Below are 22,353 nucleotides of genomic sequence, written 5' to 3'. Positions count from 1 at the left end.
GCTTTGCCAGCGTCTATTCGTCTGTCCTGAGTAGTCTTCGACACCGACCACCGCTGGACTTTATTATCATCCAACGATCCCCTCTTCTTTCTCCATTCTTCCTCCGCCCCCCTCCTCCCTCCCCCGCCTCCGTTTTCCCTACGCTTTGTCGACCCCGGGCCGAAGCTTAACTCGCTCTCAAACCCTGTATCAACTTCTCTGTTGTGCTTGGGTGTTTTAGAGGGATCATCGAACCGTTTACTACGACATTGTCGCCGGATCTTGATGGTCCGGACGGATTCAGCCCCCTGTCGATCTCCACTTTCTGCACCACACACGCAGTGCACCTACACTCGGGCGGGAGAATACGAAGAAACGTCGATTCAGTCGTCTTTATTGTTGGCCCCTGCAACAGGCTTGCGATGATCCAGAACGATCGGCCACTGTCCCGAGGAAGCATATCATTTTCTTAGTAGCCACCATGTCCACCAACGACCCTTTTGCCTTTCTTGAGCAGAGCGCGCCGCTCCCGGAGCGCAAACCCACCCGGAGGCCTACCCAATGGAAAGAAAAACTGTTCCACAAAGATAAACAGAAAAAGGTATCCAAGGCCGCGGACCAGCAGATCGAGGCGTTCCTGGGTCCAACCCGGACGCAGTCGATATCGCACAGTCATGCCATCCCGCACCCGCTGGACGGCCCGCGCGACCAGCCAACCCTACCGAACTTGGAGTTCAATCAGTCTTGGTCACTCGCGCAGGATCCCCGTAGTATGTCGCCCCAGCACGCGAAGCCCCCCGCCGCGGATTTCCACCCGTCCGAGGGGATGGCAAAGCCTCCTCACAAGTCCCGTCCCCGGAGAGGGACCAAGGTCCGATTCTCAGACAAACAGCCGGAATTGATGGGGGAGGGCGGGGATGAATCGGAGATCCCGACGGCGGAGATGTGCCTGTGTCGCGACCGCGCACGCCAGAAACAAGACGATGGCTCGGCCCCTCCGCTTCGCGTGGATACCTCGGGGGAGAGCCATCGGCCCCTTCGACGCCAGGACACCACGGCGCGCAAAGCACCTCAGATCACCAGTGCGCAGGATTCGGATTTGCTCATGGCGCTGGGGGGCGCAGGCGCGGGGTCCCGACTGTCTTTTCGCGCGTCGCCCGAGTCCAGTTCGTTTGCGCAGCAGGTTCGAGACAAGATGCAAGCGGAGGAGGGCCGTGCCTTGCATCACCATTACGACCCCCAAGAGGACGATGGCCAGCCGGCCCCTGACAGCCCGAGCTCCTCTTACGAAACGCCTCCCCTCTCCGAAACTGAACCGGCCCCACCTCCGAACCCGTTCCGAGACGCTTCGAGTCCCGAGAAAGCATACAGTCCCGCGAACGCATACAGTTCCGCGAACGCATACAGTCCCGCGAAAGCATACGGTCCTGCGAAGTCATATAGTCCTGAAAAATCATACAGGTCCGAGAGAATTTCACCCAAGGCGTCGCCGGTCGAATCGTTGCCGTCCGGTATTGCGCCGGGAGGAAGTCTCCCTAACCCGAATCCGTCCCCGCCCAAGTACCAGCCCGTCCGCAGTGGTCCGGTCCGGGAGGAGTCGAGCCGCCCGTCGACCGGAGACACCACAGGCTCCCGGAACGCGGGGCCGAAATTCTCCCTGCGGACGGTGGCCAACCAGTTCAATGACACTGCCTTTACGGATCTGAAAGACCAAGTCCAAAGCTATTCGGACCTCATCCAAGAAGCCGCGGAGAGCGTGAAGCCGCTGATGGAGACGTCCCTTGCGGAATGGATGAGGGCCGCCGTGTGGTGGTTTCTGCGGGGGAAGCGAAGGCTGGAGGCGTATGCGCGCGCCTCACGTTCCGGCTCGGGCGGGAGACCAGAAGACGCAAGGCAGGCGGTCGTTGATCTGTGTAAGGTCTTGTGGATCATCGAGGAGATCGTTCCCGTGCACGGCGAGCTGAGTCGGTACGGCGCGATGGGGGTCGAGGCATTGCTCGCGATCGTCAGCACCACCGGTGACCGGCAGCTGGCGGACCTTCTGAGTCTGCATCAGACCATGTTGAACCATCTCCGCTCCCTGGCCATGTCGATCAAGCGGAACAACATCATGGACACCATCATGTCAGCCGGGGATGCGGGGATGCGCGTCGATACCACAGTGTGGGTCCGATATCCCTTTTTCGCACCGGACGTCTCCGCGGTGCTTTCCGGCGCGGCTACGCGGTCCATGTTGCTGGATAAGTCAGGCAAGAGCCCCTCGCTGGTGCACATGATGCCGTTGAGCGACACCAACCGGTTCTTCACCTACGGGAGTATGTTCGTGAAGGTGTACGTGAGTTCGAACGAAGACGACGGCCAGCAGCAGTTCTCGATCCCGTGCGTGCTGTCCATCATCCGGGACCGGGCCGACTGGTACGTCTGTGCCGCTATCAGCAGTCAGAGTGAACTGGTCAACGTGATGATCCAGTCCGACCGCAAGAAAGGGCCCACGTGGGAGGATGTGGACTGGCAGGTCCGGTCGCACTCGATGGGGGTCAAGCTGCCGCGAGGCTTCGAACTCGACATCGTGTTCGACGAGGAGGATTTCAAGAATCTGTGGAATATCGTGCAGTACACGCAGAAGACCGAGGCGAGTTACCACCACGAGGCCGGGGAGACCATGGTTTTCGAGAACGTCCTCAAGTCGTTTAGTTACATGGACCCGGGCTCGACACGAGGCTTCCCGACGGAGCCCATCGAGCGGTGCCGCCTGCGGCTGTTCGAGCGGACCGTGACCCTGACTGAAGGGACCGGGACGCGGAGTGCCCACCGAGGCTTCCGGCTCGCCGTGCTGACCAGCCCTAAATTCAAAACGCTGAGCAGTGTGCGCCACATGTTCGGCCAGGGGGCACCCATCGTGTTCGGTCTCCTCCGGGGCGTAGATGGAGCGCCCGCGCTTGCGCTCAAGGTCACGGAGGATGGCCGAACGCGGACCATGCTGATGACTTTCCACGAAGTCCCGGAACGGACCGCCCTGCACTCCCTCATGCTGGGGATGGTACCCCAAGAGGGAGAGATCAAGACGCCGGACATTTCCCTCCGTGCCTACTCGGTCGAACAACCTGCGGACAAGCTGACCGGTTCACCGGCCAAAACGCACCTCCAGTTCCCTGCGGGCACCGTGTCCGTGATCGACCAGGAGCACGGGTATGTTGAACATGGCTACGGGCCCACGATTCTGTCCGAGACTCTGCGGGCGTTTATCGCGACGGAGTGGGGGTCTGCAACGGACCGCATCAATCTTGGTAGGTCAATCGTACCCATTTGGTAGACGTCGCTAACTCGCGCAGGCCCTGGCGAACTGAGACTCGGCCTTGATATCAATAACCGGACGGGACTTAGCCTGTACCGACCTGCGCAGCAGGATCTGACGGTGTCTGTTGCTGAGAATTTGATTGCTCCGGAGATGCCGGAGAAGTTGACGGAGTTCTTGCAAGTGGCTCAGGTCAAACCGACGGTGCGACGGTTTGACTTTGCGACTGTGAAAGGTATACTTTTTTTTATTTACTTTTTTTAGTGACGTTACTGACTTCTCTAGATCTTCACCGATTCCAACGCGCAGTGACGGGCTTCCAAGTCCTTTTTGATAGGTATTTCATTCATGTCCTACAAAAAATTGATGCATACTGACCGTCTAGTGTTGCTTCGTCTCTATCCATCTCGCGCCGCCGGATGGTGGTGCCCATCCACAAGAAGTGGGAAGCCAACCTGGCCCGTATCCAGGTCGTTCAACAAGACAAGGTCATCCAACTGATTGCGTTCCTGAATGAGTTCAATCATGGAAAATGCATGAACTTCGTCCTCAAGGGCACCGACACCCTGGAGAGTTTCGGGCGGCCGGGGAAGTTTGGCGTGCGGGTTCTGGACGCCAAATTCGCCCTACCACGGACGGACGACGACCCGACGGCGGACTACGTGTGTTTGGACATGCCGGAGTATCCTCTTGAACATGACGATATTACTATTGTATTTGATTCCGAAGAAGGTATGCAGGATTATCCTATGCCTAACATGTACCCTACTAATAAGTCAGACCGCACCAATTTCCAGACCGCCGCGCCAGGATCCGTCCGCGAGCCATCCCGGATGAGTTCTCTTCGGCGGTAATTGCCCTGGTGGCCCGCTGGAACAATCGATCCGATCGCCATAACTTCCTGGAGAAGACGATGACGATATTCGGACCGAATCCGATCTTGCGCAATCGGTCGTATCACGTGGCAACCCCTCCTGGCTCCACTTGAACCACTCGACCTCCACCCTTCCTCCAACCCCGCCATATTCCCACCTACCCATCCAATTTATCACCATGGCACCCCTCGGACCCGACGTGAGCATTTCCACACGCTCTCTACACGCAGATGATGCTTTCAATGTAGCCACCGATGTGGCTCCCCCGCTGCACGTTGCCACTACATACCGGTACGCCGCGGACCCAGATGATCTCGTCCCGGCGCGGGACCGCAGCGTATGTCTCTCGACCCTTTACCGCGGCGTTTCTAACCGGATCAGTTCGGAGATGACCCGACGGAGCACGTCTACTCTCGCCTTTCGGCCCCCAGCATGACCCGTTTCGAAGCGATCCTGTCGTCTCTGCTCAATGGCAAAGTTATCAGCTACTCGTCGGGTCTGTCGGCCTTTCACGCCGCGCTTGTACTGCTGAACCCCCGCCGCATCTCGATCGGCCAGGGCTACCACGGCTGCCACGGCGTGATCGCCATGGTCAGCCGCATGACGGGCCTGCAGAAGCTGGATCTTGATTGTCCGGCGGAACAGCTCGAGGCAGGCGACGTGATCCACCTGGAAACCCCCGTGAACCCCGAAGGCACAGCGTTCAACATCGCCGCGTACGCCGAGAAGGCCCATTCCCGCGGCGCCTATCTCATCGTCGACGGCACGTTCGCTCCGCCAGGCCTACAAGATCCGTTCCAATGGGGCGCCGACCTAGTCATGCACTCCGGCTCCAAGTACTTCGGCGGCCACAGCGACGTGCTGTGCGGAGTCCTAGCCACGCAGCGCTCCGACTGGACCCGCCAGCTCTTCGAAGACCGCATCTTCCTCGGCAGCGTAATGGGCAACATGGAAGCCTGGCTCGGCGTCCGCAGTCTCCGCACCCTTGAGATCCGCGTCCAGCGCCAAAGCCGCAGCACCACGAACCTCGTCTCCTGGCTCGACAAGGCCCTGCGCACCCCCAACCCAGCTCCAAACAGCGACGAAGCCGTCACGCAAAAGGCCCTCAAAGAAATCTTCCACGCCAGCCTGCAACCCCAAGACCCCTGGCTGCAGCAGCAGATGCCCAACGGCTTCGGACCCGTCTTCTCGATCGCCATGCACGAAGAAGACTTTGCGCGCAAACTCCCCAGTAAACTGAAGTTCTTCCAGCATGCGACGTCCCTGGGCGGCGTGGAGACGCTCATCGAGTGGCGGACGATGTCGGATACGACGGTGGATACGCGGCTGTTGCGCGTTAGTGTCGGGTTGGAGGATTGGGAGGATTTGAAGGGGGATTTGGTGGGTGCGTTTAGAGAGTTGGTTGCTTAGTTGGTATATGTTGGATTTTGCTAGTTATGACATGTGTATATGGATAGAGAGTATGTAGATAAGATAAGCTTGGCTAGATAAGACCCCGCACGTGGTATCTTACCTCTTGATTCTGTTTAATATGGCATCTACCGATAGACATCATCATTCAATCACAGAAGAATCTACAATATAATAAGATCACTACACAACAAGCTACAGTCATCAGCCCTCAAGTACTCGAGCACTACCCCACCCACCACAAACCAACCACCACCACCAACCAAGAAAGAAGAAAACAACCAACAATCAACCAACCAACAATTTCAAAAAGCCTACATATAAAACAAATCAATCGATCGACCGATCAATCAGAACAACACCAAGCAAGAAATTGGAAAAAATGACAGAACCAGCAACCTTCCAAATCCACTACTTCTCCACCGCATCATCCTACACCGGCAAATCCACCGAGCGCCTCCCCGCCCCGCTGCCCGTCTCGCGCCTCTTCGATCTCCTGGAAGAGAGGTATCCCGGTATGAGGGATGCTGTGTTGGGGAGTTGTGGGGTTAGTGTGGGGGATGAGTATGTTGATGTGGATTTGGATGTTGGTGGTGGGGAGGGGGATGGGGGCAGTGGGGTGGTGATTGAGGAGGGGCAGGAGGTTGCTGTTATTCCGCCTGTTAGTTCGGGGTGATCTCTCTCTCTCTCTCTCTCTCTTATTTCTTCTTTGTATTCTACTTGGGGAATGTTGTTTATATCACGTATTGTGTATGTTGTTGTGTTGTTGAGATGGGGAGGGATTGGGGGTGGATAGGTGAGTATTTCTACGTACTTTAGTATTTATCATGCGGGTTGGAGAGCTGATTGAGAAACAGTATATATTTCAAATAACAAACAATATAATAAACAAGACAAGAGAACAACAAAAAGCCAAATCAGCAGACAGATTACATCCTCCATCATGATCACCCCATCATTATGCCAGCATAACATCAGATATTACAGCCACTCACTCTCTCGCTCTATCGCTCGTTCACACCCAGTTCCATACTCATGCTCATACTCACACACTCATACCCAAGGTCCATATTAAACATCCCCCTTCCCCCCAGGCCCCTTCTTCTGCTTCCAAAGACAGACCAAACAAACCGCCGAAAAGAAGAACATGATACTACACATCACCAGTTAGCAAGCCCCTCCAACAATTATCCCCCACTCAAAGAGGAAAAGAGAAAAAGAAAAGAAAAGACATACCACAAAGCAATACTCAACCCCCAAATACTCTTCGCCTCCAAACAAACCGCCTTACTCGCCCCAATCAAGCTCCCATACTCGATCTTCTTGCCCAGATGCGCAAGATAGCTATCCAAGTGTGTGGCGAACGCGTATGCGCTCGAGTTGTCTCCGGCTCCGTCGCCCCCGGGCCCGAGATCCTCGCATTTGAGGTAGGAGAGTGGCTTGCCGATTATGACTGCCACTACTATCACGGCTATGAGGCAGAGGGTGTCGGCGATGGCGGCGGCGAGGTAGGGGAGGATTGTGTCGAGGAGGAGGATGAATGTGATTATGCAGTAGATTACTACTATGCAGGTCTGACTTCTTATTAGTTTTTCTTTCTGTTTTGTGTTGTTCTCTTGGGGTGTGGTGTTGAGGCCAAGGAAGGGAAAAAACATACCACTGTCAAAGTCCCAATCAAAATAGACGGCGGCTCGCCATTGACGGCTACTATCTCGGAGATGAAATTGGCAGTCAACCCGATGATAGCGATGAGACTGATGCTTTGGATGAGACGGGCGACTTGGTAGGTTGCGCCCAGGGCGCCTTGTTGCCACATTTGTGCTGGTAGATTGTTGATGGTGATATTGTGTAGTTGTCGGTGGTTGTCGGTGGTGTTGTCGATGGTGTAGAGTATATACTATATACTAGTAGGTATATAGGTAGACAGTAGATAAAGAATTGTAGAGGGACACAGTCCTATTATAACTTCGACAGACCAATACCTCACGAAAAGAATAGACGAATAATGAATGAATCAAGAGAGATAAACAAAGCAGCCACACTGAAAGAAGTAAAGTCGATATAGATAGACTCCTCAACAAAGAATACAAAAAACCTGTCTAGAAAGAAACAACCCAGACCAGGGACAATGCCTTAAATATGTAGTACACTCACTCGTATACTGTAGACAATCCTTTGACTTCGTCTTGTCCATAACAAAGACCATCGTCCACTCCGGCGACCAGACTAGTCTAGAACTGAGGAGGTCGAGGCGAGCGAGGCGTCTGGCGATCATCTACGCGCCGGGATTGATGCTGAATAGGTGGCGGTCGAGATCGAGATCGCTCGGTATCTATATCCGTATCTATTATACTGCTGCTTTCGATATTGTTTGGTCTGGCTATAAATGGACTTAATCAAAGGAAACAGTACTTTGTTATCCTTCAACTCAGTTGATAGTGACGATATTAAGAATAGAATGAGGCGACCCGCCCTGGCGCGTGCTGCCCGCGAGGCTTTTCCGCACGGCGTCTCTCAGCCAGTAGGCGCCTGGGCGGGTGGGATTCTGATACATGATTTAAAGCTCGCGCTTGGTACTGTCTTTTGGGTATAGGTTTGTCCTTGCTCTTAATTTACTTTTGTGGGCGGTTAGATACTGTCTTCTGTCTTCATGAATAAAGTAATTGGGTATTATTTATAGGAAACTTTGATTAAATAACTGTACAAACGCTGACTCCATATCTCAATTGTTTCTATACGAAGTGGATCCACAAGGAACGTCCACAGCAACCGATTATGTATATAAACTAGTGCAGACGGAATCCGCCGCTCGTCCGCTTCTGGAAGAACCGCTCCGGGTCGTACTTCTTGGAAGTCTTGAGTCCCTCGTCGTGCGACTTGATGCGGCCCCAGAAGTCCTGCGACGAGTGGGCGTCGTTCAGGAAAAGCGGTCGGTACGCGTCGGGCACGACCTTCTGCTCCTGGAACTTGGAGATGTGGTGGTCCATGCCGCTGTAAAGGGTCTTGAGCGCCGCGTCGATTCTGCCGTCGCTGGCGGAGACGCTCCAGGAGTAGTCGAGCTCGATGATGATGTAGGGGACGTCGGTGGAGAAGCCATACATGTCCTGTCATGGGTTAGTACGGTAAATAGTATACGGGGGAAAGGAACGTACACCGCCCAGGTCCTTGGCCTTCTGGGTGATCGCGGGCGGCAAGGGCTGGAAGGCCAGCGAGCCGATCACGCCGGGCACGTCGATCACGTCGCTGGTGACGTTGAGCCAGTGGTCGTAGTAGGTCTGGAACACTTCGGGGTGGTCCTTGGAGGGAAGGGGGGTGGTCTCCGTGGCGATCGAGTAGCGTTGACCCCTATCAAATTCAAAGTTAGATAAGACATAAGAAGCAGAGCCAGGGAGAGCTTACCGCAGAATGAAAAGGTCATTGTGCTTCAGCAGATCATAGTAGCTGTCCCAGGTCTTGGTCTGGTCGGTAGGACCAATGGCCTTGAACCGGTCAAACACACCCTGAGGAGGCTCGGGCCCGTCGTAGAACAGGAACATGATCCAGGTGTGCAGGATCGCAGCCTTCTCGATCGTCACGATGATAGCCGCCTTGTCATCGGGGTAGTTCTCGGTGAAGTCGCGCACGGCCTCGAGCACCTCGGGAGTCTGATCCGAGTTGAAGATGTAGTTTCCTCCCCACACCTTTCCGATGGGGTGGGTCTGCAGCTTGTAGTGGGTGACGATGCCAAAGTTGCTGCCGCCACCCTTCAGGGCCATGAACAGATCGGCATTCTCATGCTTGTTGGCATTGACGATGGTGCCGTTCGCAAGGACCACCTCCATGTTGACCACGTTGTTGGCCGCCCAGCCGTACTGCGAGCTCAGGAAACTCAACCCGCCGCCCAGCATGTAACCACCGATGCCGACGTCGCCGAGACGGCCACCGACGACGGTGCGACCGCCCACGATCTTGTCCAGCGCCTCCTGCGCCTCCTCCCACGCGAGACCGGGTCCGATGACGGCGGTCTGGTCCTTCTCATTGTAGTTGACCTGGTTGAGCTTCCGGGTCGTGATGAGAAGCCCATCCTGGATACTGGCGAAGCCGTCGTTGGGCATGTGGCCGCCCGACTTGACAGCAAACAAGGTATCGACGTCTTGAAGCTCCTTCATGATCGTGGCCATCTCGTCGGCGCTCGACGGGTTGGCGATGCATGTCGGCTTCAGATCCGCGCACGCGCCAGACCAGTACTTGTACGACTCTTTGGTGTAGGCCGGGGAGAGAGGCTTTTCGACGTTGATATTCTGGGCCTCCAGTTTGGCGCAAATGCCGGACGCATCGACAGCGGCCGTCAGAGGGGAAAGGAAGGCCGCAGCCAGCCCCACGGCTGTGCGCCAGGTAGGACCTGAAGTCATTCCGAAGAGATTGGGAAGGAGGATGAGGAGGGAGAGGCAGGTAGAGCGCGATGATTCAGAAAAGAGCCCGTCCACGCGCTGGTCCACCGGGGGGGTAGGGTATATATGTACATGCTGAAATGACGACAGTCAAAAAGGGGGTCCCAGCCTGGTGCTCTCAGTTGCGATAGTACCCCTCAGACCGGCACTGGAGAAGGATCCATCCCCGGGTACACTGGACGCAGTAGTGCCACAGACGAACAGGTTACTCTACTTGGAAGTGGGGTCAGCTAAGCTTGATAAGTTCACGGTCTGCACAAATCACGCCACTCATTGGTCCAGTAGTGCGTGGAGAATCCTGGTCACCGGTATATCAGCCGAATGCACTTGGGCAGGCTTATGTATGCCGTAACTTCCTCGCCCAAAGTATGCCGATTTGAACTCCTCAGACCTCGGAATCACAGGCTCGTACAGAGAGGAAGTGACGACAGCGTCAAGTAAATGCCGTTGCATGCCTTTCTTAACAAAGAGGGCCCCGAGTACCCTTTCTGTTCAGACCAACTCCACCCTCAACGATCGGGATCCACTAACAGAATAGTATGGGATCAACCGGAAGACGCCTCGCCCGGTGCTCATATCCTGATTTCTAAGGCCGTGCCCAATCATCCCGCTCGCAAAGCGAAATGAAGGCACGAATGCATATTCTCAGAATATACAGAACCTTTCCCATGATGCTAGCGTGCAGCATCAATAGTGTGCCTATCTCGGATGTTCGTGCAGTGAGTCTTCCGGAGTCGTTGGGTAAGAGGTGGGCAATAGCGCATCCAGAATGACATTTCACACTACTTCCCGTTAGAGTCACTTGGGGCCGATCATTAGACTTAGGGTGCCAAAATTAGCTAACCGAGCCTGAACCAAAGTCCTTTCTCTCTGGCGCACAACGTCGTGGGGAATGCGGGGGTTGACAGAAAGGGGCGCGCCAGCGTGACTGGATTTGGGAGCAGAGCAATGAGGATCGGCAACGAGCTTGAGCCACACGGCTTGCGCCAGAGGGCATTAACCGAGGGGGGAGAGATCGCCATGGACTAACGGGTTTAGGCTATATTCCATCCTGCTCCCCGACAACTTCCCCGTGGGATTTGCGTCTCGTAGACAAGCACTCGGGGATAAACCCCAGCCAAATGATGTTGATCCTGGACTATGTCTTCACATGCGGAGGATGCCCGCCCCGCTGAGGGTTTTTTTTTCTTCTCCAGCATTGCGGACAACGGCCGTGTGCTGACCCCCAAGCGGGGAATATTGACATGAAGATCGCGTGGACTTTCATGGCTACGAGTGTCCACGGAGTAGTGTAATGTTGGTATTTCGACGATTGCGCTAGCCATGGCTTGGCTGGTCAGATTGTAGGATCGTGTAAATGCTAGCTCTCTTGGCCACACGATACATAGCAATGACTACTCCGTAGCTAGACCACGTTATGAGCCTAGCGGTGCATGTTAATTCAGGGGAACACCGAATGCCGGTAAAGATCGATCGATCCCAGCAGCATACCCGGAGTATCCCTCTTGGCTTTCTGCAGTCGCATTCGAGGATACGGAGTATAGCCAAGAGTCCAGAGGCAAGGTCATCCCTGAATGATGTAGTTGATCACCGACGTGTCAACCAGCACCGTCGGGTTATCAACCGGGATGTTGAATCAGGGAACGTCTTGACCACGAGGACAACTCTATCGGACATCGTATCGCGTATAGGATAGAAACTCTATCTGCGCGGATGCCGCCAGGATGCCGCGATAAAAAAGAATCAATCAAAACTCCGTCGAGCCGAGTTGCTAGCCGTGCAGAGGCGGGGTTAGCAGGAGTATGGGCTGTCCAAGTGGGTCCTTCCAACGCCACAGTGGTTTTTGATTGCTTGCTATTGTCCAATGTGCAAAGTCCACGGGAAAAGGCGTCAGACAATGAAGATTGTTATTTCGGGGACAGCAGGGATGATCATAAGATTGAACCATGGATGCAGATGGATCAAAAGAAAGTGATCGTTGGCGGTGTATTCTTTCTGCCATCTCTCTCTTTACCTTCTTTCATCTCATCTGATCTGATCTCATCCCATCTCATCTCTCCTTATGGCGATATAGAACAATGGCCAGATTCTTGCAATGAGATGATCAATGCTGGTTCAAGCATAACCAACAGAATCTACCCTGACGATCATCCATCTAGACCATTGTCCGGCTCTTCCGTGGACATCAATTGATATCACCCCTATACAATATACCAGTAGGTATCTGACAAGCTATCAGGCTACTAAGCTATCAGGCTACTGAAAATAGGATAAGTTCGTTTCGGATATACACTCCTGTCCGGAGAGGGAAGGAGCTACCTACTCTCCAAGCCAGCTCTCCCATTGTTCAAGGCACTCGAGGATGAACAATCAATAAGATACTTATTTCCCTAGCCTGTACTATAGGGCATCTCCATCCATGACCAGGATACATCTACTGGGTCTGAATTGCCAGGAGTCGAATCTTCCTCGGCTTATATCTACTATGCCAAGCCCTCCGAATGGTATACAGACACTATATTGAATGACCAAAGACTACATACTCGACAGCTATTCATATACATATCATACAAGATCAGTCCCACAAGTTCCATTAGGAAGTGCGTTTATTGTCTAATTGTCTGTTCCACTACCCACAACTATTAAAGTTGACTATACGAAGTACCCGCTTAAATAGATTACTTTAATATCGCCTTAATTGTGTGTATATTAAGGATTTAAAGTTATTGAAGTGTATTTGACGATTGTTGAAGAAGTCTAATAGATTAATCTATATTGACGAATATAGAGTATTTGTTGATATAGTCGACTGGTATATCTTTTCGATCATCTGGAGGGAGATGCTGTGGAGACTGATGAAACAGTTGACTGGACTATGTCGCAGCATAAGGTTATAAGATACTTACCGAGCGAAAGTGCCATGATATCTTTGTAGCCGAGTGGTAATCCTTTCCCACTAACTAGCTATAAACTATGTTGATGATTTGGATGTATGGAAAGTTGCGAATAGTTGCAAAAGTAGGAGGAATCAAATGTAATCTGTGTGAGAAAACCCTGCAGATCGGCTACATTTACTGGTCGTATTTGCTATTTTACAAGCACATACCTTGTTAGTTCTCGTTCTTCGTGTGCTGTTGACTTGATAGGAGGGTAATCATGGACGGAAGTCTGAATAGCTACATGTAGTATGTATGGCTAACGCCTCCTATCACCTTGTATGATTTCACACTGATCAATCTTCAATTCAATAAACAACCGCACATCATTGTATCTGTATCATACATCCTAACACATATCTTTTCCTCACATCTCCTCCATCCTCAACTCCCCTCAACTCCATACCCATCAACTACCTAGTAATGATGACGAACGCGTCCCTGATACCGATGACGCAAGCTGCTCTTCGTAGTCGTCGACCCAATATCGCCCCAGCGGATATTCGAGAAAGTCACCGCAGTATCAGGAACCTGCTTCTCAATCAACGCCGGATCCCCCTCCGTAGCACTGCACGGCCCGGCATCCCCACTATCCAACCAGTTCATGAAAGTATCCTCATCATTCCAGATACTCATCGCAAGCACCATGCCCCTCCCCAGCGCGCCCCCCATCTGCTTCATCCCGCCCAGCCGCTGATACGCGCTCTCCGTATCAGGGCACAGTCCATCCGTAATCGAATCCGCCTCCCCGCCATCAACCTTCACCACCGCGTTCGAAATCACCCGTCCATCCTGCACATACTGCCGACGGATCTCCGCCAGCTCGCCCCCCTCCGTCTCGTTCCCCTTCGTCACAAACTGCGTCACCACCGTAAACGGCTTCTTCGAGTTCACCGTCTTGTTGTACCCGTAGTAGTCGTGTGCCCCAAGCGCATAAGGGTTGAACCCGCACCCGATCTTGTCGCAGATCCCCGCGTCGCCGCACTCTTCCTCGCCCTCGCACTCGACCAGCCCCTCCGTGTCGCACGGGTGAGGCGTGAACCCCGTCGCCCGCGCGTTCGCCTCCCAGATGTCCATCTCGTTGCAGCAGGATCCGACTTCGTCGACGTTGCCCTCGCCGTTCACCCACGCCGTCGTGAAGCACTGCGCGTCGCAGTACCCCGTGCCGTAGTGCGCGCCGGCAGGGTTCAGCTCGCTGCGGCCGCCCGACGCGGCCATCTCGGACAGGTACAGCGCGCCGTTCATGCCGCAGGGGAGCTTGGAGACGTCGACGTCGAAGGTGAACTCCTGGTTCAGCAGCTGCAGCATGCTGTAGTCGTCGCCGGTGGGGTCGAGCAGGTAGACTCGGGGCGAGGGCTTGGTCAGCTCGTCACCGTCCGGCACGTACTGGCGCAGGAAGAGGCTGTCGCCGTCGGTTTTGACGCCGTGGCTGGCGTAGTCTTCGATGCCTTCGACGACGCATGTCTCAGCGCAGGTGGCCTTGTCCGGGCAGATGGTTGTGTCGAGGTTGCCGCTGTCGTCTGTGCAGGAGGTTTCGGTGCCCTTTTCGTGGATCTGGTGCGCGGAGGCGTCGATCACGATGGAGGTTTCTTGCTTGACGCACCCGTCGCGGGTTGTGCACTTGTAGGTGGTGAGCTTGGGGTGCACTTCTGGGGATGTGCCGATTTGCTGCGCCGCGATGAGCGGCAGCAGGGCCAGCGAGAGGGTGAGTGCGCGTGTCATTTTGATGACCTTGCTGTTGCTGTTGCTGTTGCTGTCTGCGATAGCAATTGCAATTGGGATACAGGAGTTGGAGTTCTGGTCATCGTGGTCGACTTTATATGTTTGTGTTCTCGTTTGTATGTAGACATGAATTCAATCAAGGTAAATATTGATTCGTGGACTGCGATATTCCAAAGTTATCAGGACCAGGAACTCGGCCCGGCGGACCGTCTTCTCACAACCCCATGTTTCATCCATATCCTGCAATCTCGATCAAACTCGTCGATCTGCACCGTGTCAGGCACACCAATGAGAGACAGTCACAGGCAGTAGTCAATTATCTACTGGAAACATCACGGCAGTGGCCATCTGCCGGTGGGGGACTCCGAGATGAATGGGGGAATTTCGGCTGAACTTTGTGAGGATCGTCGAGGCTGCTAGCTTGTTGTGGCGGGGGCCGTGTCAGTTTGGGAAATGGCTATTGTGGGCCGTGGCGGTATTTCCGTGCCTTGTTTATAGTGTGTTTCATTATAGTTGTAGATATCTTCGTAGGAGTGAGCTTGACGTATGGTGTATGTTGACTATGTTGGTGTTGAACTAATGCATGGTTCCTCTACTAACACTAGACTGTATCTACTTTATCCAAGATGAATTGAATTGAGTATAGCAGTATTGTACAGGATGCTGATCTACACTAAGCGCCAAAAACTTCCTTGACAAGCGCCTTCTTATTAACTGCGACGACGTCAGCTTATACTCACAACCAAGCATGTGGGGCCTACCTTTGCCCATTGCGTTTCGCGGGATCACCCCGTCAAGGACCTTCATCTCCTGGGGCATCTTATAGCTAGCCAGACGATCTCTAAGGGCTCGTCGCATGTCGAGCGCCCCCCACGGCTTGCCATTGCGGCCCGAGCTGGCCGCTTTCTCCGCATCGAGGACGACGACAGCAGCGACTTTCTGACCCCACTGTTCGGACGGGAGGCCAACGACGGCTGCTTCGGTGATTTGAGGCCTATCATGTCAGTATGAGCTTGATGAAAGGAGTGAGGGACATACAGTGAAAGTAGCTCGCGCTCCACTTCCAGCGCGCTGACCTTCTCACCGCCGGTCTTGATGATGTCCACGCTGAGTCGACCGGAGATAAAGTACATCGGTCCCTCGGCCCAGTCTCCGCTGGTGCCCTTGCCAGCGCTGTCGACGACGCGACGCGTGGCTACGTCACCGGTCTTGAACCATGCTCCCTTGCCGTCGTCTCCGTCAACGAATGCTTCCCGCGTGGCCTTCTCATTGCCCCAGTACTCGCGAAAGATGGTGGGACCCCGGAGTTGGATTTCACCCTCTCGTTGACGTCCGTTCTGGTCGATTTCTTGCCCGGGGTGGATCACCTCGTTGGTGTCCACGTCGACGAGTCTGGCTTCCACAGACGGCAAGGGCCAGCCGACGCTGCCGTCTACGCGGTCCGCAAAGTCCAGTCCACAGCTGATGGCCATGCCCACTTCCGTCATTCCGAACCGCTCGAGAAGCACGTTCCCGTTGCTGAGATCCTGCCACGCTTTTTTCGTGGGTGTCGGCAGGGCGGCGGAGCCGGAGATGTTCAGGCGGAGGTTCTCCGGAGAGACGCCCTTCTTCGCTGCTTCTTGCGTTTCTGCAGGGAGGCTAGAGAAGGCGGACATAAGCCGGTTGTAGACTGTCGGGACGGCCGTGAGAAACGTGATCTTTTCTGTACCGGCTGAGTCCGGCAGGAAAGGCGCGGCAAGTCTCTTCCACACGGCATCGGTGTTGAACGGGAACATGAACTCGATGGACGAGCCGGCCAGAATGGGCGTCACGATGGCATTCACCGTTCCGTGGATGTGGTGCAGGGGGAGGAGATGAAGTAGTCTGTCGTGGGGGGTATATTTCCACGCTTCCAGCAGCGAGGACGCCTGCGCTGTGAGTGCCGACTGGGGGATCAACACGCCTTTCTATATACTGTCAGTATCCCAGCCGATCAATCAAGTAGTCCTAGCCAGTACGCCTTAGCAAAATAAAAAGAAACCCACCGGTCTATTAGTAGTCCCCGACGTATAAAGCATCATCCCCCCATTCGACCCGCCCACCAAATCCTCCAATTGCACGTCGCCCGGCGCAGGACCCCCCTCCAAAAACTTCCCCATAACCTCCACCACAGGCGGCCGATCCAGCCCCGCCTCGACAACACCACGCGCCTTGCTCTCGAACTTCTCACTCGTCAGAAGAACCTTCGCTTGGGAATTATCCATAATGTACTTCAGTTCGCCGACGGGGAAGGCGGGGGAGAGCGGGAGGGCGATGGCGTCGTTGGCGAGGATGGCGAGGAGGGTTACTGGGATTTATATTAGCGGGTGTGTTATATTAAGAAGCCTAGCCCAGATGCGAGGCATCGAGCAGAGGGACTAGAGAACAGTACCCACGTAATCGTAGCTATTCTCGACGAGGAAGGCTATCCTCTCCCCCGAGAGCTGTGGGCCAGCGCATTGCAGCAGCCGCTCTTTCGTCCGTAGCACGTCGGCGACGAGATTCCCGTATGTAAATGAGCGAGAGGACGCGCTGTGTACGACTGCTAGACGCGACTGGTCGTGGTTCTGGAGGGCGCGAAAGAGGGGGAGGTTCGGGAGGGTGGATAGGTTTCGAGAGGCCATGCGGGAGAAGCCATTGTATGGTTTGATGTGACAGGCGCGGGAGGCCAGGGAGGCTCGCGAGAGGACTGATATCAAAGAGCGTCGGTACATTGTCTTTATTGCTTACAGCATAGTTCGTATCAAGCGAGTCTGATGCAATTGAACTCAGAGCCGAGGAAGGAGTTTACTACTGGACGGTTATCTGTTATCGGGAAGAACACCACTATCCCTAATATGGCAATTCACCTCCGCCGAAATCGACCCATACTGTCTCTCTCTATCTCCTCTCTCTTCACTACTCCAACCACTACCTCTACCTAAGAATACACAACCTCATACCTACATTCCTCCCTCCTACTCAGGTAGTCAGGCCCTCACAAATGCTCCTCCGCGCCTCCCCTTTCACCGCTGCACGCCCCAGCCTCAGCTTCACCCGCCTCTTCTCCACAGCACCCACCAGAATGGCCTCCTCAACCCCGATGGAAGATATCATGCGCGAGAAGGTACCTACCTATTTACCTTTCTACCTTCTTACATGAAGGAAAATGTCTTCAAAAGAGATAGTTAGCTAACTACAATAATACAACAGATCACCACAGCCCTCACCCCCTCAAACCTCATCATCCGCAATGACTCCCACCTCCACGCGCATCACTCTGCTATGCGGGGTGTTACCTCTAGGGAGACGCATTTCCAGTGAGTTCTCCTCTTACTCCTCCCTCCCACATACTGCACACACACCAAGTATGTGATACCAAAATACAAAACTAATCACCCACCTCCTATCCTACAGTGTAACGATAACCTCCCCCGCTTTCCAATCCAAAATGCAGCCCGCGCGACACCGTCTCGTCTACGCATTACTCAAGGAGGAGATGGCGCAGGAGGGGGGCATCCATGCGCTGCAGTTGAAGACGAGGACGCCGGAGGAGGAGGAGCGGGAGAGGCAGCGTCAGAGTGAGGGTTCTTCTTCGTAGAATTCTATTTTCTTTCTTATTCCCGAGTTTACTTGGTTATGGGTGTATATCTTGAATGTATTAAGGGGTATGGTAGGTACGACTGATACATAGGTCACTGGTCTGATTATGAGATTAAGCATATTAATAAATCTAGCGCCAAAAGGTAGAACGAAGAAACTCTAATATATACATGAGCAGCAGCGTCATGCGCATCCGAGCCCACGAGCAGCGACGCAGGTCATCAAGTCACCGGCCGATAGCCAAGATGCAAGAGCTATACAAGACCAATCGGGATCATAAATAGTTTAAAAAAAAAGAGAAGAAAATAGTAAAAGAAAAAAAAAAAAAAGAAGACAACGCATGGGGGATAACGCGGGACCAGCTTTTTCAAGACGGAGACACAGGAAAACGGCAAGCACGTGGTATAGCAACGGTAGAAGTACACAAGGAAATCAAGAGAGCGAACGGTTGGAGCGGCGTGGCCACGCGGGGGTGGGATGGGGCCACGGTCCGACCACCAAGGGGCTGGAATCGTAGACGGAATCGGGAAGTTCAACATAGAGAACGATTCCAAGCAGCAGCACAAAGACTAGAGCTTAGGCTTGTTTGGTACTCTGGTTGGCCTGCGTCACACCAACGGCCACACCGACCACGATGGCAATGATGAGAACTGCGACGTTAGCATCCCCAGCCATAAAGTCGCCCAAAAAGAAAAGGGTTTACTTACTGACGATAAGCAGCGCATACCACTTCCACTTTCGTGCCCGGCGCGCGCTGTCGATGGCGTGGGTGATCTGGTTGTTGGCATCCGCGACATTGCCGGCGACGTTCTCCGAGTCCTGGTTGATCTGCTCCACGGCCGGCTCCTGCTGGTGCACCAGCTCCGCAACTTCCTGGTACAACCGACCCAGTTCCATCATGTCCTGTTCGATCTTGCGAATGGCGGTCGATCGTTCCAAGGCGGCTTGGCGAGCATCGTGGGCTTGACCGGTGCGAGCTCCGTAGACCTACATCTGTTAGTGGGACCATCTCGTATGTAGAACGCTGTACCAAAAGGGCCACCCACCTGGAAAGTCTGCTCCTGGCCCATGAGGACGTTATCCACACCCTGGTCCAACTCCTCCGGGGTAGCCTCGGGGTTGGCGATCTCGTAACGGCGGCGGACCTGCTCCCTCAGGCGCTTCTTAAAGTCGGACTGGGATCGCTGGTAGTGCTCGATTTCGCGGCGGAGGTTGCGGCTGGTGACGTCGAGCTGGGTCTGGACGCGGGAGTCGCCGGAGCCGGGGGTCTGCTTGACCTTCTTGAGGAGGTCGCGGAGGTAGCGGAAACCGTTGTTGACCTCGTCCTCGATGAGGTCCAGGCCCTGGTGGGCGACCTGATCCTCCTTGGCGGTGTTGGCGTCGAGGAGACCATTCTGGGCGGCGGCGAGTTGACCCTCACGCTTGGCACGGAGGTCGGCAATGCCATCGTTGATCTCTCTGCACTTGTTGAGGAGGGCGGTGGGGTCGGCGGGCTGTTGTTGACCCATCTGGTTCATCTCTAATGCACGTGTTAGTGGAACGACGGGACGGGATGATCAGGGGGGGGAGGGCGCTTACCATAGCTTCCGTTTCCCTGTTCCATGGTGTTGGCCTGGCCATAGGGGTTCTGGCCATAGCCGCCCTGGTCACCGTAGGGGTTATACTGGCCGTAGCCGCCCTGGTTGGCGCCGTAGTCGTTGTACTATGGAGAGGTCAGTGGGGGACCAGCATCAATGGATACTGTCGGAGGGGTAACAGGGGGAGGGAGCCGCGGTCGGAATTGGGGAAGCGTACGCTCATGGTGAAATTGGCCTAGGATTCAATTAATTAGACGGGTGAAGAATGGATTGCGACCGTCTTGGGGTGGTCGAGTAGAGTAGTCGACTGCGATCGCAAAGTCGGCTTGGTACGGGAGGCTGCAAGGTCTAGAAGACGGGGGAGAAGAGAAATAAAGGGAGGCAGCGAGGGTGGAAGAAGGGAAAAGAAGCCGAAGAAAGAGAAAGCAAAGAAAAGGGGGAGGATAAAAGAGAGTACGAAGATGAAGGGAAAGGATGAAGAGAGAGAGGGAGAGAGAGAGGGAGTGTGTAAGAGGGAGAGAGTTGGAGGAAGAGAGAGTGTAGGAGAGAGAAAAGTGTAGGAGAGAGAGGATAGAGAGAGAGAGAGAAACCTAAGGCGGCCAAGGTGTGACGGCCAGTCTGGACCTTCACAATTCTGATTAATCTATTCCGATTTATTCATCTTCTTCTCTAGGGAGTTCTCTATTCTACCTATTCTCTATCCTACTCTCTATTCTAGCTCTATTCTACTCTCTATTCTATCTCTACTCTATTGATTGACTTGATTCAGAATTTTCCTTTCATTAGGGGTGAATATACTAGTTAGGGGTTTGATTTTTATTTCAGTTGGAAGCACAGACCGGGCGATGATCTTCGAGTCCCCTATTCTTTCATACATGATTCACTGAAACCAATGGGTTTGACTAGTTTAAATAGACCATCCTCTTCTGTCTCCCATCTCCTTATCATGGGAGTAGTTATTGAATTACTCTGTATCAGATGATGACATCCGGCCATCCGGACAGTCAAGGTCTGCACGTCATGAGCTGTGCAGTATGATCTAATTGTGCTTGATACACTCCTTTCTATATAAGGTCCAATCCAGTTGAAAAGGTCAGCAGTGAAACATCTCTCCCTAGTCCCTACAGAGTACACTAACATTGAAACTATATATCTATACTATAGACCATCCCTATCTGAAGAATCAAACAAACGTGCAACAAATCTGAAGCTCTCCCAATCTCCCCCCAGCCGCTCGCCCCACTCGGACCACTTCTACCTCGTAAAGTATCCTTTCTTCCTCCTGCTAATATCACTCTCCTCACATAGATTAATTTATCTTCATATTCATTTCATTCTGGCTGATTTCTATTTTTTTATTCTATTTTTATTTTTATTTCTATTTTCTTCATTTTCTTGACTCAATATACAGTAGTTACTAAGGTTGTGACCTTCAGGGCAACGATGATGCACAGCCCCCATCCACTCCACTTCTATCCACCTCCCTACCCACACGAGGCGACTTGCCATCAAACCCTTAAAATAATCAGCTGCAGGAAATCTACACGCCAACCATACCTAAGAACTGGTTCCGAGTGTCAGAAAGCTTGGTATAAGGTTGGTAATAGACAACATGAACTACTCATATATCCCTGAGATACTTGACAAACTCAAGAGTCAATCATACTTCTTACTACGATATGCAAATAGTAATAATCCCAGATACAAAGAAAAAATACTCGGATCAACCAAACTAGTCGATTTCCTCGGACTATCCATGTTCGCTCTGACAGGAACCCCGTTCATAGTATACATGCTCTCAAACGGCTAGAATCAATACCTCTAGTTCAAGCTCATCAAACATAGTATGTCCACTGAAAATTATAATATGTTTGCAATTGCAGTCTGTTCAATCCACAGCACTGTATCACTCTTTAATTCGCTTGATTTACCAATGGTTGGGAGTAGGGAAGTACAGTATATACACACTATAGTTATACACTATATATCCTGCTAAATACCCTCACTAGACTTGCCCATAAAGATAATATGTCACCGTTCGCTTCAATGATAGTCTTAGTAATATTCTAGAAAGTCCTTTCATACCAATTCCAATCTATCTTGAAAGAATAAATAAAATAAACCAAGACCCGAAGTGTAATGCAAATGTAAGCCCTAACCCGGTAGATAGACTTCTGCAACTCGGCGATCTCGTCGGCACAACTACCCAATAAACCCATTCAATTGGTAGAATATCTTCGACATCTACACCTAAGTGGGTGACATATCATCTTAGACAATGGAACGGACCGCCTAGGTACGACGGGAAGTATGTATGTCAGTGCGGACCTGCATATATTTGCTTACTTACGTGTCTTTCTGATGGCCATGCAGTAAGGCTGCAAGACTGAGATCTATGCTAGCATAGACCATCGCTGTACTCCCTACAGTCGGTGTCAGTGGAGGTATACATAGATAGGTGTTGATATCTATGTCTGATTCAATAGCTTTGACCTCCTAATGATATCTATCTGCATTCCTTTGCTATAA

At 53.1% G+C, this 22,353-nt stretch overlaps 7 protein-coding genes across 7 annotated transcripts; 2 read left to right on the top strand and 5 right to left on the bottom strand.

Moving 5' to 3' along the window:
* The first annotated feature begins 229 nt into the window (after window positions 1-229).
* P168DRAFT_313345 (uncharacterized protein) lies at window positions 230-5,674 on the top strand. The gene is made up of 7 exons (XM_024839654.1): window positions 230-3,266; window positions 3,312-3,509; window positions 3,560-3,611; window positions 3,660-4,006; window positions 4,055-4,111; window positions 4,185-4,486; window positions 4,531-5,674. The coding sequence occupies exons 1-7, from the start codon at window positions 461-463 to the stop codon at window positions 5,557-5,559; spliced, it is 4,791 nt and encodes a 1,596-aa protein (XP_024689108.1). The 5' UTR covers window positions 230-460; the 3' UTR covers window positions 5,560-5,674.
* Window positions 5,675-6,577: 903 nt separating this feature from the next.
* On the bottom strand, window positions 6,578-7,453 carry P168DRAFT_330331 (uncharacterized protein). Its single transcript, XM_024841576.1, has 3 exons — window positions 7,217-7,453; window positions 6,796-7,133; window positions 6,578-6,712 (listed from the first exon to the last, which is right to left on the bottom strand). The coding sequence occupies exons 1-3, from the start codon at window positions 7,373-7,375 to the stop codon at window positions 6,631-6,633; spliced, it is 579 nt and encodes a 192-aa protein (XP_024689107.1). The 5' UTR covers window positions 7,376-7,453; the 3' UTR covers window positions 6,578-6,630.
* Window positions 7,454-8,345: 892 nt separating this feature from the next.
* Window positions 8,346-9,950, bottom strand: P168DRAFT_299904 (FAD-binding oxidoreductase; the record flags this gene model as incomplete). Its single annotated transcript, XM_024838373.1, has 3 exons — window positions 8,346-8,663; window positions 8,712-8,904; window positions 8,959-9,950. The coding sequence occupies 3 exons, from the start codon at window positions 9,948-9,950 to the stop codon at window positions 8,346-8,348; spliced, it is 1,503 nt and encodes a 500-aa protein (XP_024689106.1).
* A 3,234-nt stretch (window positions 9,951-13,184) lies between these two features.
* On the bottom strand, window positions 13,185-14,647 carry P168DRAFT_336317 (glycoside hydrolase family 7 protein; the record flags this gene model as incomplete). The annotated part of the gene is made up of 2 exons (XM_024841727.1): window positions 13,185-13,194; window positions 13,407-14,647. The coding sequence occupies 2 exons, from the start codon at window positions 14,645-14,647 to the stop codon at window positions 13,185-13,187; spliced, it is 1,251 nt and encodes a 416-aa protein (XP_024689105.1).
* Window positions 14,648-15,282: 635 nt separating this feature from the next.
* P168DRAFT_275801 (acyl-CoA synthetase) lies at window positions 15,283-17,413 on the bottom strand. The gene is made up of 5 exons (XM_024835519.1): window positions 17,058-17,413; window positions 16,672-16,973; window positions 15,686-16,593; window positions 15,409-15,641; window positions 15,283-15,361 (listed from the first exon to the last, which is right to left on the bottom strand). Exons 1-5 carry the CDS (start codon window positions 17,377-17,379, stop codon window positions 15,321-15,323), a joined length of 1,806 nt encoding a protein of 601 aa, XP_024689104.1. The 5' UTR covers window positions 17,380-17,413; the 3' UTR covers window positions 15,283-15,320.
* A 316-nt stretch (window positions 17,414-17,729) lies between these two features.
* P168DRAFT_285190 (BolA family protein) lies at window positions 17,730-18,245 on the top strand (the record flags this gene model as incomplete). Its single annotated transcript, XM_024836184.1, has 3 exons — window positions 17,730-17,771; window positions 17,858-17,964; window positions 18,062-18,245. 3 exons carry the CDS (start codon window positions 17,730-17,732, stop codon window positions 18,243-18,245), a joined length of 333 nt encoding a protein of 110 aa, XP_024689103.1.
* Window positions 18,246-18,823: 578 nt separating this feature from the next.
* On the bottom strand, window positions 18,824-20,047 carry P168DRAFT_299901 (syntaxin; the record flags this gene model as incomplete). The annotated part of the gene is made up of 5 exons (XM_024838372.1): window positions 18,824-18,897; window positions 18,955-19,234; window positions 19,294-19,766; window positions 19,826-19,925; window positions 20,042-20,047. The coding sequence occupies 5 exons, from the start codon at window positions 20,045-20,047 to the stop codon at window positions 18,824-18,826; spliced, it is 933 nt and encodes a 310-aa protein (XP_024689102.1).
* Between the last annotated feature and the right edge of the window lie 2,306 nt (window positions 20,048-22,353).

This window comes from Aspergillus campestris (assembly GCF_002847485.1).
Source record: "Aspergillus campestris IBT 28561 chromosome Unknown P168scaffold_14, whole genome shotgun sequence".
Taxonomy (NCBI): Eukaryota; Fungi; Ascomycota; class Eurotiomycetes; order Eurotiales; family Aspergillaceae; genus Aspergillus; species Aspergillus campestris.
Note: the sequence above shows the minus strand (reverse complement) of the source record. Positions and strands in the feature narration are given on the sequence as shown.

What these genes read in the sequence shown, in the direction of transcription:
- P168DRAFT_275801 (XM_024835519.1), bottom strand. Translation starts at nt 17,379, where the DNA reads ATGTACCGACGCTCTTTGATATCAGTCCTCTCGCGAGCCTCCCTGGCC. An exon ending in GAGCGCGAGCTACTTTCACT is followed by an intron (nt 15,642 to 15,685) that starts GTATGTCCCTCA and finishes CTGACATGATAG; the next exon opens with GCCTCAAATCACCGAAGCAG. An exon ending in GCGAAACGCAATGGGCAAAG is followed by an intron (nt 15,362 to 15,408) that starts GTAGGCCCCACA and finishes ACGTCGTCGCAG; the next exon opens with TTAATAAGAAGGCGCTTGTC.
- P168DRAFT_330331 (XM_024841576.1), bottom strand. Translation starts at nt 7,375, where the DNA reads ATGTGGCAACAAGGCGCCCTGGGCGCAACCTACCAAGTCGCCCGTCTC. An exon ending in TGATTGGGACTTTGACAGTG is followed by an intron (nt 7,134 to 7,216) that starts GTATGTTTTTTC and finishes ATAAGAAGTCAG; the next exon opens with ACCTGCATAGTAGTAATCTA. An exon ending in GGGTTGAGTATTGCTTTGTG is followed by an intron (nt 6,713 to 6,795) that starts GTATGTCTTTTC and finishes GGTGATGTGTAG; the next exon opens with TATCATGTTCTTCTTTTCGG.
- P168DRAFT_313345 (XM_024839654.1), top strand. Translation starts at nt 461, where the DNA reads ATGTCCACCAACGACCCTTTTGCCTTTCTTGAGCAGAGCGCGCCGCTC. An exon ending in TGACTTTGCGACTGTGAAAG is followed by an intron (nt 3,510 to 3,559) that starts GTATACTTTTTT and finishes TGACTTCTCTAG; the next exon opens with ATCTTCACCGATTCCAACGC. An exon ending in TTCCAAGTCCTTTTTGATAG is followed by an intron (nt 3,612 to 3,659) that starts GTATTTCATTCA and finishes CTGACCGTCTAG; the next exon opens with TGTTGCTTCGTCTCTATCCA.